At 39.3% G+C, this 15,912-nt stretch overlaps 1 protein-coding gene across 6 annotated transcripts in view; it reads left to right on the plus strand.

Moving 5' to 3' along the window:
- ARHGEF33 (Rho guanine nucleotide exchange factor 33) overlaps positions 1-11,240 on the plus strand; it is a 73,844-nt gene extending 62,604 nt beyond the window's left edge. For 2 of the 6 annotated variants that reach the window (XM_058278423.1, XM_023586784.2), the window contains 2 exons: positions 3,286-3,425; positions 9,980-11,240. In XM_058278423.1, the coding sequence (XP_058134406.1) occupies positions 3,286-3,425; positions 9,980-10,109 (270 nt within the window). In that variant the 3' untranslated portion in view covers positions 10,110-11,240. Of the gene's footprint in view, positions 1-3,285; positions 3,426-5,967; positions 9,526-9,972 lie in introns of those variants that run through there. The other 4 variants (XM_012522461.3, XM_004451247.3, XM_058278426.1 and 1 more) reach the window with 3 other exon arrangements.
- The last annotated feature ends 4,672 nt before the right edge of the window (positions 11,241-15,912 follow it).

Here is a 15,912-nt window from a genome sequence, read left to right on the forward strand (position 1 = left end):
TAAGTCTAATACTTGGATCAAACTCTAGGAATCCTTAGCCGATGGGTTTGCCCAAGACTGTCGTCTGCCTATTCTCATTTCTATGCAAGTGGGAACAGATTGAGGATTCCTGACTCCTTTCATTCATTCATTTTTATAGCAAACACTGAACATCTGCCTTGGACCAGGTTCTATGCTAAGTGCTGAGGGTTCAAAAATAAATGGAACTTGTCTCTGCTCTTCAGGATCACTAGTTTAGTGCAGGAGGAAGACACAAAAACACAGAATTCTAATAAACTGCGGGAGCAGGTAGAGAATGGTATTTCAACCCTCCCGGGGTGAGGTGGTTAGAAAAGGCATTCTAGTTGCATGTCTAAATTCGATTTTAAAAGCTGGCCAGAAGTTGGCTATGTGAAGAATGAGGTGGGGAAGGGAAGCATGAGAAAAAGCCCACGAGCATAAAACAGTAGGGTGATGCTTTTTCTTTGTACTGTGCCAGGTGGAAGTGGTAGAAATTAAGCCAGAGGGACAGGAAGGGACTGAATCATGAAGAGCCTTGGCGCTTGCTGCCAGGTATTCCAAGAATCCATGGCTGTCTCCTATCTACAGATGGCAGTAACACCTCATCGTCTGCTGCTTATGATAGCTAAAGTTGCTGAGGTTCCTCAGTGGTTCTCTGATTCCCTCTGGCTCTGATTTTCAGCACTAAATGTTATAAAATTCTATTAAGCAAAATTTCTCAACAAATAGATCTGAGGCATGTGTCAAAGTTTAAAAGTTCATAACAAGAAAAGTCAAAAGGAAATAATAGTGTCAGTCACAGTAACCTGGGATAGGCAGAGATTTACATACAAGAGTTTCTAACAGATATAGTCTGTGCTGCAAAGAAAACTCCTATTTCACATGTTCATACAAATATCATCCTCAGTTGATATGTATAAAAGTTCGGGTTTAACAACTGCCAGGCAAAAGTCTTTAGATCAGAAATAAGAAGTAATATATCTGAGATACAAACGAAGAGTAATATATTTGTGGCTGTTTATCAGGCTTATCAACTAAAAATAACCAGTATATTAAGGACTGTTAATCAGGCCTACTGGACAGCAAGTTCTCTCCCCTCACAGTGTCAGTTTTTTTTGGTTCGTTTATTTGTTTTGAGGAGATACCGGGGATTGAACCTGGACACTTGTAAGTGGGAAGCAGGTGCTCAACAGATGAGCTATACCCCCTCCCCAACAGTGCTTATTTCTCATTTTGGACAAAATTTTCCTTTTTCAAAACTCAGAAGGCCAGGGTTGTTGGGAATCCTAGAGGAAGCATGCAGAGTGCAGGCAAACAGAAGCTGTGTATATGCATATGTGCATGTGTGCGTGTTTGGGTGTGCACATACATGTGCATGTGGGTATGTGTGTGCATTATGTGTTTGTGTTGTGTGTGTGTGTATGTTTGAGGTGGGGGCAGGGACGGGGGTTGTAGTTGTAAAAGATGAATCCTGCAAAAGCCCTATTCTTAAAGGTATCAGCACTTTTCCTACTGAGATGTGCAAAGTACCAACTGTTTCATCTCCTTGAATCTCCTTTGTGTACCTTCCACCCTTGCCCAGCAGAACCAGCTAAGATCTACCCCTTAGTCTTATGTTTCTAAGAGTCAAGAAAGAAGACAATAGGCTTTAGTGCAAAAAGCACCTGACTGGGTGCAGGAAATCTGGGTTCTCTGCTGACAAACAGCTGTGTGATTTTGGACAATTTGCTTCACATCTCTGGGCCTCCAATTTTCTCATCTGCAAAAATAAGGCAATGTATACCTTACCTACCTCACAGGGTTGTTGTGAGGATCAGGCCAAATAAGATAAATTTTGTGAATATGCTTTAAAAAGCACAGAATACTATACAAATGCAAGATATTATCAAGATCATAATTCCCAGCAAGATTTTCCTTAAACTATTCATAGGCTTAATAGCTCTTAAACCCCACTTCTCAAAACATGGTCCTTGGGCATCATCTGAATGCTTGTTATGAATGCAGAACTTGGACCCCACCCCAGACCTACTGAATCAGAATCAGTATTTTAGCAAGATTCCCAAGTGATTCATATAAGTTTGAGAAGCATGCTTTAAATCACTGGTTTTTAAACCTGAGTGTACACAAGGATTGCTTAGGCTTAATTACAGAGATTCTGATTCAGATATTCTGGGGAAGGGTATGGGAATTTATTTATTTAAATAAAGGTCCCTATGGTCCTAGAATCACACTTTGAAAAACACTGCATTAAGCCATCAAGATGTCAGTCTCCTTGGTTTAGTTATGAACCCTGGTAGAATCATAGAGAATCTCTATATCTACAACAACAACCCCAAGTTTTGGTCTCAAAGTCAAACTCATATGTTTCCTGAAAAAAATTCATCCTCTCTCTTCACTTCTCTATTAGCAAGGAGTTACCCACCCAATACCTGAAGCTTTCAGGGCATCACTGACGTGTTTTTACTCTGATTCCCTGGGTTATCTTAAGGTTATTTGAAATTAAGTGGTTATTTTTAGGGTACATTTAGATTGCAGTCACCTCAAGGTAGATATTTTGTTCATATGGAATATAAATATATATGCACAGCTAGCCTAACATATAGCCTATATACATATAAAGATATATGCACTTCTATTTTATTTAACAGTTCTCACATTTAAAAAGAAACTAGAGTTCACAAAAGATAGTCATTTTAAAATTTATTTTTACTTTAGAAGTGCAAATACCATGTGTTGAGAATTGTTAAAACTGTATTAAAGGCATATTTGCAGGTTGGAAATATTAGTTTACTTTTATTTCTAAACAGATTTAACCCTCAAAAACTCTTTCCCTCATTTATGCCTAAAAATGGAAAGCTAGGAACATGAGTTTAAAACTAGTATTACAGTCAAGCAACCATTTTATTTTATAGAAAGAGAAATGTATGCAGGCATATGAGGAAACAACTAAGGGTTTTCCAGCAAGACAATGTTGGTGCCAGAATAAGAATTTAATTTCTACGTTAGCTAACTTTTCCTTTGTTATTTCCTGCTCTTTAATTATTGTTATATCACTCCAGGCTAGTTGCCTTAATGTGTAGAAAATACTTATACACCAGTAAATTACCCTCTTTTCAACGCCTGATTTTTAAATTAGCCTAGGTTTGCTTTAGTTGAGATTGGGTGCCCACCATTAGTCTTCTGGGGTGAGAGGGGAAAGTGACAAAACTCTACGTAGCCCCACCATCAGGACAGATAATGACTTTGGAAAAGACTTTTTTAAAAAACCCTCTTTTGTGCTTTCAGGAGATGCATTTAGAAGACAGCACCAGATTCTGTCCAAAGGAAGAAAGAGAAAGTGAACAAACATCTTTCAGCGATCAAAACCCCAGACAAGACCAGAAAGGGGGCTTTCGCAGCTCCTTCCGCAAGCTCTTTAAAAAGAAGTGAGTAGCCCTTAGACAAGACAGCAGTGTAACTCATATCCCTTTGGGCTAAGTCTTGAGGTTTTAACAATAAGTATCAAGTAGCCTGGGCTCACACAACTGCTTCAAGTCCAATGCCTGCACCCAGTAGCCATGATTCCTGCAGGGTGATGTTTCTTATTGTAATGTCCCAGGGTAGAAGTAAACTCAGATCTCTCCCTGCCTCTTCTGTCTTTTAGTCCTCCTTTCCTTTTTCCTAAAGTCATGTCACCGAGAGGGGTGAGAAGAGGATTTCCCCTGGGAAAAGTGGTGGTTACAATCCAATCCTTTCTAGATTGGGAGCAGTGGGATCCAGTATTGGAGTTGGACACAATGGATGCTCCCACCAGAATTGCCCCATCTCTGGAAAGTTTTCAGATGGCATCTCAGCGCTTCTGCCTGTAGGGCCTAGAGTTTTCCTGGATGCTAGTACCGAGTTATTGGGACTTTTGCTAATATTTTTCCTTAATGAGTGGATTTGGCTTGGGCTCTAGTTAGAAATCACCTTAAAGCAGTTTCAGCACTCCATAGGAGGCAAAAACAAGGCATTTCCCTTCATGTCCTTTAAGATACTAAGTTCTTGTATTTTGATACATCACCTACCAGCCATTTTGGGCCAGCATTTAGCATTGCTCTTACAAACTAGGAGCCAGTAGCCAAATCCCAGCATAAAATGTAAGCAAGAGCGAGCTGAGCATTAGCCTTTGGCCATAGAGGGATTCTACAGCCCAGTCATCACCTGCCTAGAGACTGCTGTTTATATCTCCACGGGTCCTCAGGCCTACCTCCCTCTCCCTTAGATTCTCCCTGATGCTTAGTTTCTCTTGTTAGAGGATTTTCTTGTAGTCAGGTTTTAAACAACAAGTCTTTGTATTTTGGTGGATGGAAAAGTTAAACAAAGGCACTATTGTTCCCTGACTGAAGAGGAGCTGGTAAACAATGAAGCACAGGGAAATCACTTACTCCTTGAAAGCGGAAGTTACTGGTGGGTTTAGATAATGGTCTTAATGGAAGAATTGAGGGCAGGCCTGGAGTGAGGACTTTTTTTTTCATGTTTTATCCTAATTTTTTTTTTCTTTCTTATTTTAACCACTGCCGAGTATTCCCAAAACAGCCACTTTTTGCACACTGCCATTTATAATGACTGAAAGCTGTCTGTTGGAAAGCAATGAGCACTTACTTGAACCACTAGTGGCCCCTTTACAAATTCCCAGTTATCAGAGAGATCTAAGAAAATGCTCTGCCAGTTTTACAAGGCAAAGGAAGTAGACTTGTTCTCTTTGTAGCCAGAGGGCAAAATAAGGAGCAATGGGCAAGGGGAAGAACTTCCAACAATTCAGCTCCCTGGAACTAGAGCTGGCTTCCTCAGGAGGGAGTTGGTTTTCTTTATTTAGGTAGAAGCTAGATGATGTTGACCAGAGATGCTATCGAAAGGAAACCTAACACTGGGCGGGAGTTTGCGCAAGATAATCTGCAGGATCCTTTCTAGTACTGAGATTTGATTTCTCTTTATTGTAGATCAACCTGAATGATTGCAAATCTTTTTTATCACAAGATATTAATGTGGGCCTTAGGATCTATGATTTAAAGACCCACCATAGAGAAGACGAGGCGTACCTTTCTATAGCCCCACAGCCCCGGCACAATGCTGGGGACTTGCTATGGGCTCTCCAAATTCATGTTGATTACTTGCTTTCAATCCTCTTGCAGCTTTTTGGTTCTTCCTAGAGGCTAAATGGGTTTTCTTAGTCTTCCTGTCCTTTCTTATAGATCAGTCCCTCAGTTCCTTGTGCATCAGTCAGTTGCTGCCACCAATACTGGTACTGTCCTTCATATTTAAAATCTGAAGTGTTATCTGAAGGGAAGTAAAGGTGGAGTGACACAGAGACTGCTCCTTCTAGTACATTTCCTGGCTTTTTACATCTAGCTTAGGAGATATATGCCTGCTGACGGCCTGGTGTTCAGGGCATCACAGTGGATACTTTGTGGAACTTGGCAGGGTATAAAGCAGCAGCTCAGGTAGCTGGTCCTGAGTATTTCATCCCATTAGGCTGTAGAAGAGAGGAAGGGCAGGGAGGCCCAAGCCAAAGCACAGAAAGGGCAGTGGGTCTTTAACTCAGATGGAACACACCATTCTTCTCATTAACTAAGCATATTTTCTTAGGTGCATGCACTGTGCCAGACACTTGTATAGGATGTGTGAGTGACATGGTCCCAGCCCCTTATGTAGGAACTTCTACTCTGAAGACAAGCATATGGACCGATTCAGGGAGGAACCAAAAAGGGGCATTCAGCTCATTTTCTTCCTTTGTGTCACAGGTCAGGATAACAGCAAGCTCTGTGACTTTTTGCAGTGGCTAATCCTGGGTACTGGAATCATACCAGAGCCTAGCCTCAGAAGTCCAAAATGGGCCAGTGCCAGAAAAGCCACCTGGGTCCTGTCTGGGGCTTGCTACCTGCCTCCCCCACAGCCCTCTGGAGAGGCTCATTGCTGTCTACACTGACACACTTTTTGTATCCATAGGGGCTTGTTTGGCTGGTGGCCCCACACACCCAGAATGCTGCTTCGGGATGAAGCTAGGCATGGAGCCAGATGCAACAGAAAACCTGGGAAAGGGTTCTCTTCCCTCTGAGGCTGGGAGGGCCGAATGCTCATACCCACAAGAACTCAAATGGGAGATCCAAGCTGACATCATTTAAAAAAATCCTGAAACATGCCTAGAATATTTGGGAAAAGGATGATGATCTGCTCATTTCCATCTCAGGCACATCTGTCCTGGGTAGATACCAGGTCACGTGTCCCTGAAAGCTGCCCAGAATTGATCAGAATAAAGACTACATATTTAGAGTTTAAAAATGTTAAGTCACTTTTAAAATTTTTAATGAGGATTCTCAGAAGCCAGGAATAGACCTATTGTGATAGGCTGATGCTGGACTCAATCTGTATCCCCTGCCTTTGAGCAAGAAGGAAGGCAAACTATCCCATTATATAAAAATCTATCTGGAGGCTGTCAAAGAGTTAAACCTAGACTGTCTTGAAGTCTGATGCAAAAGCTGCTTCATATTTATGTATAAATCTTGCATTTAGGTTAATGAAAATTCTTGTTTGGGAATGGGGCACAGGAGAAGACAGTTTAGGAGTAGGGAATATAGACGGTGCACTTTCTTTTTATCCTTGAATTTTGAGGCAGTGGAAGATATAGAATATGGCTTTTAAATGATTAATTCCACTTCCTCCCCTATTCTCTTCCTCTTTAGCTCTTTATAACTTATGCTTTGCCTTCAAGTGTTTCCATCTTACTCATCAGCTTCCCTCCACCAATCACATCAGAAGATCTCTGTTCTCTTAATCACACACAGAGAGACCACTTTTGCAGGGCCCATGTCATTGAATACCAGTGAATCCTCTTCTTCTGGTGTCTTAGGTGTTTTTGCATGTGCCTGCCCTTGGCCTCGGAACAGACCATGGACTAGAGAGCAGGACTGCTAAGAATCCATTGAGAATTTTATCCCCACTTTGTTCTCTCCCTTCATGGAGGCCATCTGAATTCCCTCACCCCATTCTTAACCACTTTGAGGTTTTCATTTACCAACTGTTTCCCTACATAACTTTAAAATGGAAGAAGATGGTTGAAGGGATAAACATTTTAGATAACTTAACCCTAATTACAAATGTTCCTCAATAGGTCATTTCAAATAATCATGAAGTTAAGGATCTTCAATATATCTATCTAGTGTACTATGTTCTATCCAACACATGAGAAGTAAAAGAAATTACAGTCCAAAAAAGGGTAACCTAGCTGCGAGGTATATGGTACCTAGTACACAGTAAGCACTCAACAAATATTAACTAAACAAATTCTCATTTGTTACCCCATTGATTACCTGGGCTACTGGTCTGGCCAACATGGGTGTTCTCCTGCTCCCTTACTTCTCCATGTGCGTGTCTCCTAAAGCTTTCAAATAGGACAGTCTTTCCAATTAGAAGACTAATTCTACTTAGGTCAGAAGTATCTGTGGTTCTGCATTCCACCCCTCTTCACTTCCCCAACCCCAAACAGCTCTCAAGGTTTATTAGTAGCAAATCTATACTTATATGACCTATCCAGCTTGCTATTTTCTTTGTCTCTGTCAAGTAAGTGGAAGGAAAGTTAGCAAAAGGTCTGCAATTTGTTCCTCTTTCCATCTAAAGCTTAGGTGGCTATGTGTCTGGCAGCCATTGTCTATACCCAGTGAATGTTTGCCTGTCTGTCCCTCAAGTAGTCTGCTCAGATTGGCTGAGCAGTCTGCCATAATGGCCCTAGGAGCTCAAAAGCTATTTTTGTTTTAAAGAGGAAGGGAATAAAAGCAAATATGCTGGGCCTTTCTCCTAGATTCTGCAGGTTATTTCCCAGTAGTTGAGGCATACATTACTTTAGAGCCTAGCAGCCATGCCTTTGGAAGAGTACATGTGTCCAGGTGGCATGTGCCATGCAAGTATTAGGAAGTCAAGCAGAATTATTTTTAAAAGGACGAAAATGAATTTTTAGTCATGGCTACCGTAGTGTGCTGGGCTTTGAAAAGGATCAGCAAATTAGCCATAGTTAATTAATAGTTAATATCAAGAAATGGAGAGAAATTTAGACACTGAGAGAGAAAGTAGTTTGTGAGAGGAGCAGTTAAAAAGAAAAAAACTAAGCTGAGTTTGTGGACTTTGAAAACTAGACAGGGCGATTTTGGCATTTGTTTCAGAAATGGGAACGCAACTGGTGAAGATTTCTGTGGTCCTTGGGGCTGGTGGTGACATCAAAGCTTTCCCATTTCCAGGTAAACACTAAACAGTTGCATGTTGGAACAAAGTGTGACATGTTGGGTTTTGTAGAGATCAGATGTAGCTAAGGGGAAATGAGGTGAAAGTTTTAAGTTTTGACTAATGCTTTTTTGATGAGAAACTGTGATGTGGGGAAACAATTTAGAAGAAACAGCAGCCTGCTCCCTATCTCCCACCCCCGAAACCACACATAGCCTTTCCTAGTCTTCTGGATAATGGAAGATATGGGGAAAGAATGAGCACAATTGTATTCATTAGGGATGATTTGACCTTGAGATAGGTGGGAGTGCTGAGAGTTGAGAGAAGGCCTTGAGTTTTAGGGTGGGACATGTGGAAGCTATTTCAAGGGAGATTTCCAGGGCATTTTCTGAAAAGGAAGAGGACTTTCACCCACCTAGATTTCATCTTATTTGGGAACAACTGATGAATACCCAGATATACTAGGCCTGAGAGATAGAAGTTTTTCTTTTCTTCACTGGGCTATAGTGGAAAAGTGATCCTTAATGACCAAAAGTAGAAAGCTATGGCTTCATCTATGATATCAGGGTGAAAAGTAAAGAAATCTAATCAGTCATCAGGTTTCCAAACATCAGGATTTTAATCTTTGTGTGGACTCAACTTCTTTCCTTAAAGAAGGTAAAGGGATGTTTGAATTCTGCTCAATTAATTCAGCAAATGATAGTTATAATTAATTTATCTAATAGCAACAGTGAGGACTCATAGCATACCAGTGATAGTGAAAGAACTTGAGAGGCCATTTATTCTTCTTTTGTGGATTGTGGAAGCATACCTGACTCAGCCTCAGCATATGGAGAACTTGTTCCGTTGTGTAGGAACTTTGGACAGAGATGTCTAACATCACTTTCATACTTCCTGCATGAGGTCTTTTGATATTGGTGTTTAGTCACTCGGCTGGTTTTACCCATTCTAGCTCAGTTTAAGCTAGCTAAAGGGCCCCAGCCTAGCTTATCAGAGGTTATTTCCAGAAAGCCTCCTCCCTCCAGGGACTTCTGACATGAACAAACTGGAGAAGGTGCAGAGCTGGAATGGATTACCCAACTGGCTTAACCAAGATAAAGGAAGAATGCACCCTGGACTGGGGATCAATTGGACTGATTTGAGTTGTTGACTATTGATTGGGCTTGGTCTCCTTTGTGGTGGTTGAGATTATGGTATCTCCTCAATCTGCTTACTGTACTAATTTCTGCAAACTACCAAATGTGGCATATATGCATGGCTGGCTTCAATAAATCTTTCGTTTAAAAATGAAAACAAGCAAAAGCAAGAGTTTGTAATGTAACACCCAAATTCAGTAAAGGCCCTTGATAAGTTTGGTTGAGAACAATTAATTTCCTCCATTTTAATTTATGGGCCTTGGTAATTTGTGGAGTAGTTACTTGTTTGAATTGAAAATAGGATTTCTTGAATTTTTTGAGTTTTTATTCCCCTATTACAAAGTTACTGCATAATATCTTACACTAACATTTACTCAGGACTAGAAACAATCGTCATGGTTGTCCCCAGAAAGCATTAGGAAAATATTCTTTATGTTCACTGCAAATCTCAGATACACATGTCCTGAGTCATGAAATCTAGGGGAAGTAAAATTTATTCCAGATCTAAGAGACAACTATTTTACAAATGCAAAACAATTTGGATAGATAAAATATTTGAAAACAATTAAAACCAAATCAACCTGTACTTTATCTGTGTGCTGAGATTTTAGGTCCAGTGGATCAGAATACAGGGAAAAAACTAATGAGAATCCCTCAATGGATCCTTCACCCACCAAACAAGATTTCTTCAGAAACCGACTTGCTCTTGCAAATGACCTTGACCAAGGAACAGCTGTGTAAAACATACTTAAAAGTTGTATTGTCAAGTGGTAAGATGAGGATAAAAAGCTTGTTTTTATCTGTGTAGGAATATTTATATATATTGATGTATAAATCCCTGAGAACTAATATAAATATTTACATATGAAACTAAATCAACATACAAGATATTGAAGAGATGAAGATTAGTCTATACTTAAGAGCTGGCTTTGAATCTTAACACTTGGGAAAAGGGAAACGAAGATCTTTTACAACATTACAGAAAAACAATAAATTTGGAGGAAAATAAACGTTTGTAATAACAAAAACTTCCACCTTGAAGTCATTCCCCCAGTACAATATTGAGCATGTTCATATTTAACATGGATGTGAATTTTATGCTTCCTAAGCATTTAACTTATTAATGCACCCCAGTGTTCTTAAACTAATGCACACTATGTTAGGGACCAATTCTGTCCTGCCACCTGTTTTCTAAAACCCCAAGGCAATACCTAACATCCCTTAAGGTGAAGAATTAATTAACAGAACTGCATTTTACAAGTTATAAACGTGAGTTGTGAGAATGTGTCTTAAACCATAATATAGAAGGTTCAAAGCCTAAAGTCACATTGCTCTCTTAACATGACCAGAACCTTAAGAGTAGTATTAATTTCACTTCTGTGGTTATAGAATTCAGTAAAGGGAACAAAGGTTTCTCAAGAAGCTAGAGGACCAAAGAAACATTTACTTTTGTGGGCTTTGCTGAAGATGGGAGCTGTTCAGGGTCTGTGCTTTATTGAGAACTTAGGATTCAAATATCGACCAGGGATCCTGAGAGTTATGAACACTCATGACCAGACGGGCTGGAAAAAAAGGCGTTGAGCTAGGCACATCCTCTTAAAAAAAGGCTTCCTTCAGCCTGAAGAGAAGGTAGGAACACAACCAGTGCTTTAATGGCTCCCATTCAGTGATTGCTATAAACACCAGAAGGTCAAAATGAAAATTCAGGGCTGGCAGTTCTTGTTTCCTAGAAGTGCATTGTAAAGAAACAAACCCCTTACAGCAGGGTTTCTTAACAAGTCTGTGAGCTTCAAGTGAAATTCAACAAAACATTATTCTTGTGGGGACGTGTGATATATTTATTAAATAATACACAGTATAATGTGAACTTAAGGGGTCTGTGGTTTTCACCTGACTGGCAAAGGGGTTCGCAGAACAAAAAAGGTTAAGAACCCCTGCCTTACAGTTAAGATAAAGGAATCATATGGAATGAAGCCTGCCTGGCTCTTGGGTAATAAAATGTACTCTCTTTCTGTGTGGATATGTCCAAGATGGTCAGCATCCTTGACATAGCCCAAAACATCATGCTCATAATGGAAAAAATTTAGATTTAAACAATTTGTCTCTCTTTCTGGGCAGTTACCAATATTAAATATTAGTCGCATTTGGTCACTGTTTATTCAAAATATTGGTACTCAAACTGATTCATTCAGGGGCTGTTCCTCTAGTAATTCACTGTTTATTAAGGTGCAGGAGTTCCACATCTAAGCATTACAAGTTTTCTTCTTGTCTGATGACTAATCAGGGATTCACCATTAGCATTTTGAGCAAGAGACTGGAACACTTGAAGGATCAAGGCCAAGTTTTTGGAGTTGCCAATATTTAATAGGTTTATACCAAGCTTTTCATTTCCCTGATACTAATGATCTATTACCAGAAATGAATGAACTCTCTGTTATCAGACCAAAGAATTTTGGGGCAGTGCTTAAAAGCACCAAGTGCCAAAGTGATTGGATATGGAAAGTGAAATGAGAAGTCACAGCCTGTTGGGCGTAAAAAACAATTTAACTCCCTCCACCTTCATATTCAGTTTATTACCAAAATGATCAGTAACTTGAAAGGTTTAAAAAATACCACACACACCCCCAATTTTTGGTAACATCCTCTGAAAAAATTTGATGCTACATCTGTAGCACAACTCAGTATACAAAATTAGCTTCTAAAACTAGCAATTAATACTGCCACTCTGTGAGTGGCCATTATTTGAAACCTGGATTCTTCTCATAACTTTTTAGCTGCCCTCAAGCACTTAATCTCTAATACAAAATACAGCTTTGTGTGAAACTCTTCAACTGTTCTTATTTGCCTATTGGCAGATTCCAAACTCCTGCAGTTGACATTCAGGGCTCTCTCTCAAGTATGGCTCCATGCTTTTTGCTGACAACCTTCTCCCACTTTGTAGTTCTGGTTGAACTTGTACTGTTTTCCAGCAAGCCATGCACCTTGACCAGGTTCATTTTTGCCTCGTGCCTTTTCTCCCCATCCTTACTCTGTGCTAGTCTCCACCACCCATTTTAAGTCCCCTCATCTTTCTGTGACCTCTTATGGTGTAACTTTCATGTACTTGTCATGGCTTCCCAACAGGAATAGAAGTTCCCTCAAGGGCAGGAACTATGCCATATATATATATATAATTTTAAATACCCTTATACCTCCACACATAGTTAAGTGTTCAGTAAATGGTTGGTGTCACCATCAATGGTAAAGGGCTACAGAAAATAATTTCCACCCTTACTTTGACAAAGGGTTTTAGGGCTGCCACTTAACCTCATCTTTCATTTTTTTTAAAAAGAAAAACTATCAGTCACAAAGGAAGTCAAATGCAGTTGTCTTCAGAAGCAGTTAAAGTTACCTCTACTATTTTCACATAAGCAGAAAGCATTAGAACATATTTCTCCCTTTTTAAAAAAAGTTTTCTACTCTTGTCTGTGTTGTCCTGACTCATTTCATCTTTCTAGGTTTGGCAGTACATTGACAGGGGAGGTAGGATCCTGTAATGCCAATGTAAGCCACTGAACAGAGTTTCATGAGTTAGGATTTGGAGAAATTAATGCTATAATGTGATATCACATTTGGTATGAAGTCAGGGTGGCAAAGGGCTTGGCAATTGCTACATCTGTAATCTCCAGACCTCTGGAAAAGTAACAGTTTACATAGGAGACCACAGATGTCTTCTGGAAGATTTGGTTAATAAGCAGAAAAGAAGCACTCTACCAAAAGATGAAGCCAGATAAAAGGGGCAAGTAGCCGCTTCTGTAGCTTTGCGGGGTCTGCATACAACCTTGGGAAGACTGTCCTTCTCTCTCCAAAATTAGAACCTTTGAGAACGAGGGATTTGGGTACTAACAACCTGAAGTCCTCCCTGCTGTACTATCTCATCACATAACAGTTTAAATTTAGTCTGAGATTTGGAACTAGAGTGCCTCTTGTGTACTCAGGGAAAACCCTTTGAATAGGTTTTATATAGGACATTCATCTGATCATCTGGGGCACTCATAAAAATGCAGATTCCTGGGTATTATTTCAGTCCTGTATTGGAATATTTGGAGGTGGGTCCAGGAATCGGCGTTTTCAGTGCACTCAGGTGATTCCTTAGCCCACTGAAATTTAAGTTGGATAACCTAGAATGTAAACTTCAGAACCCAGATCTACCCATAGATTGAATTTTTAGAAGGATTATACTTACCAAAAATATAGAAAACTGATAGCACATTGACACTTTCATCAAATTTATCATCTGTGATCTTTCCCATGATATACAGTAAGATTTTGATTAAAAAGTATACATACTCATGTGATCAATATGCTTTTATAAACTGATAAAATTTACATGACTGTATAACGAAAAATGATAAAGTGAAGGTTCTTCATTAAATTGCATAACAAAATTAAATATAGTTTTCAGACTAAATTTTTTCTTGAAACATCACCATTAATAACTTTCTTCCTGAGCCTATAACAGTAATGTTTTGGGGACACTTTTGATTCTCATATCCTGAAAGTTGATTTGATGTAAAAATGTGAGTACAGCACTCTGAGGATCTGAGCATCCTAATATTTATAGCATGTAGGCCAGTGAGCCTCATGTGGTGGGGAGGGTTGGGAGAAAAGGGTGAGATCTAGTTTCTCAAAAGGGGACATAGGTTAAAAAAAAAAAATTTTTTTTAAAGGCTGATGAAGACCTCTATATTTTAAGGAAAAAATATTAGAAATTGATGTGCAAACATTAGACTTGTGTTTTAAACATACAAGAACATAAGGATATGAACTGAGCAATGCTGAAAAAAAACTTTTTGGGTGAAATGTTATAAATTCAAAACAGTCAAGCTTTTTATCCCAAAACTAAATAATTTTTGTTTTCCAAAATCTAGTGTTGTCTTCTAAGAGCTTAGTGCATAATCTTTAATAAATTGTACAAACAAGCCTCTTATCTGCCAGAGAGAGATGATTTTATTTTTATTGCCTCATCCTTTCAGACAGAAGCAGTACATGCTCCTAATTCTTAGCTGGAAAACTGAATACATTGGTTCTTCCCCATGTATCTAAACCTACCCATATGAATTAGTGGATGAATCTACTCATTCACTGTAAAGATCTGCTACTAGATGTGCTTCTTTCTAAGTGAGTGGTTTCCACTTAGCAATAGATTGTATCCCTTCTCTTCTCAGTCTCACATTTTCCCTTTCAGCTGGGGGCAAGTACGTTAGCATACAAACACGCTCTTATTTCTCCATCTTTAAATAATAAAAATCTCTTGATCCATCCAGCTATGCTCCATTCCTCTGCTTCCCTTTATAAAGTAAAACTTGAAAGAGGATCTCTCACCAGTGCCTCTCCTCTCTTCTTTATTACGCTCATGGGCCCATACTACTCAGCCCTGAAACGAGTGCTAATGCTATCAGTGGTGTTTGCCATGCTGATCACTCCTTTGTTCTAAAAGACTTTACTAGGCCTCAAGGACACAACAAATGCCTAATTTTCATCTTTTTCCACTGGCAGCAATTTCTTGGTATATTTGCTGGTTCCTTCTCCCCTATTTCTCTGATAGAAACCTGAAGTCATTACGAGGATTTATAAAGCCTAAAAAGATTTGGACCCCATGAAACTTCTGATAGTATCTACTCTGCTTGCATTCACTCCTCCCTAGACACTTTGGCCTCATGCTCCTGTCCCTGGACTTTTGAACTGGCTCTTCCCTGTAACCTGGCATGTTCTTCTCTCAGATACTTGCAAGTCCCATTCCCTCACCTCCTTGAGGTCTTTACTCATATGTCACCTTCTCCATGAGGCCAACTCTGACCATCCCACTGAAAATATCACCTCTCCCATCCCTTACATTTCCAGTCATTGCCACAGCAATTGTAACATTCTAACATACAATCTACTTATTAAACTTATTATTTTTGTAATAGAAGCCCTATTACATGGATTTTTATCTTTTGTTTACTGCTACATTCTTACTATCAGAACCATATCTACGTCAATAAATAAATATTTGTGGAATGTAGGTTAGGCCCTTATCTTATCCTAATATTCAATTTAAGTGACAATAACATCAAAGGAAGCCATATAATAAGGAATACAATTAAGGAGATGTCAAGATGACCAACCAACTTAAAAAATATCTATAAAGCAAGCAAACTGATAGCTTTAGTTACCATTTATCACCTACTCTGTGAAAGGCATTGTGCTTTACATATATTACCTTTAAATTTAACAACAGGTCCAAATGTGTCTATTAACCTCCTTGTACTGATGAGGAACAAAGACTCAGAATTGGTTAAATAACTTCCCTACTCAGCTAATAAGCAATGGAACCCGAATGTGAACACAGATGTCTGGTTCCAAAGAACCTGCTTTTTTAAATCTATCATTTGATTGATTCTTTTCTTGATGAGTCATGAAAGTAGAGAAACTAGCTTCTAAAGGGTCTATAGTTTTTCTTGCCTTCAATGAGAATTTAGAGTCCGAAAGTGTTAGTACGGCCTTACACTACCTTTTTTTT

The sequence above is a fragment of the Dasypus novemcinctus genome, chromosome 17 (genome assembly GCF_030445035.2).
Source record: "Dasypus novemcinctus isolate mDasNov1 chromosome 17, mDasNov1.1.hap2, whole genome shotgun sequence".
Lineage (NCBI taxonomy): Eukaryota > Metazoa > Chordata > Mammalia > Cingulata > Dasypodidae > Dasypus > Dasypus novemcinctus.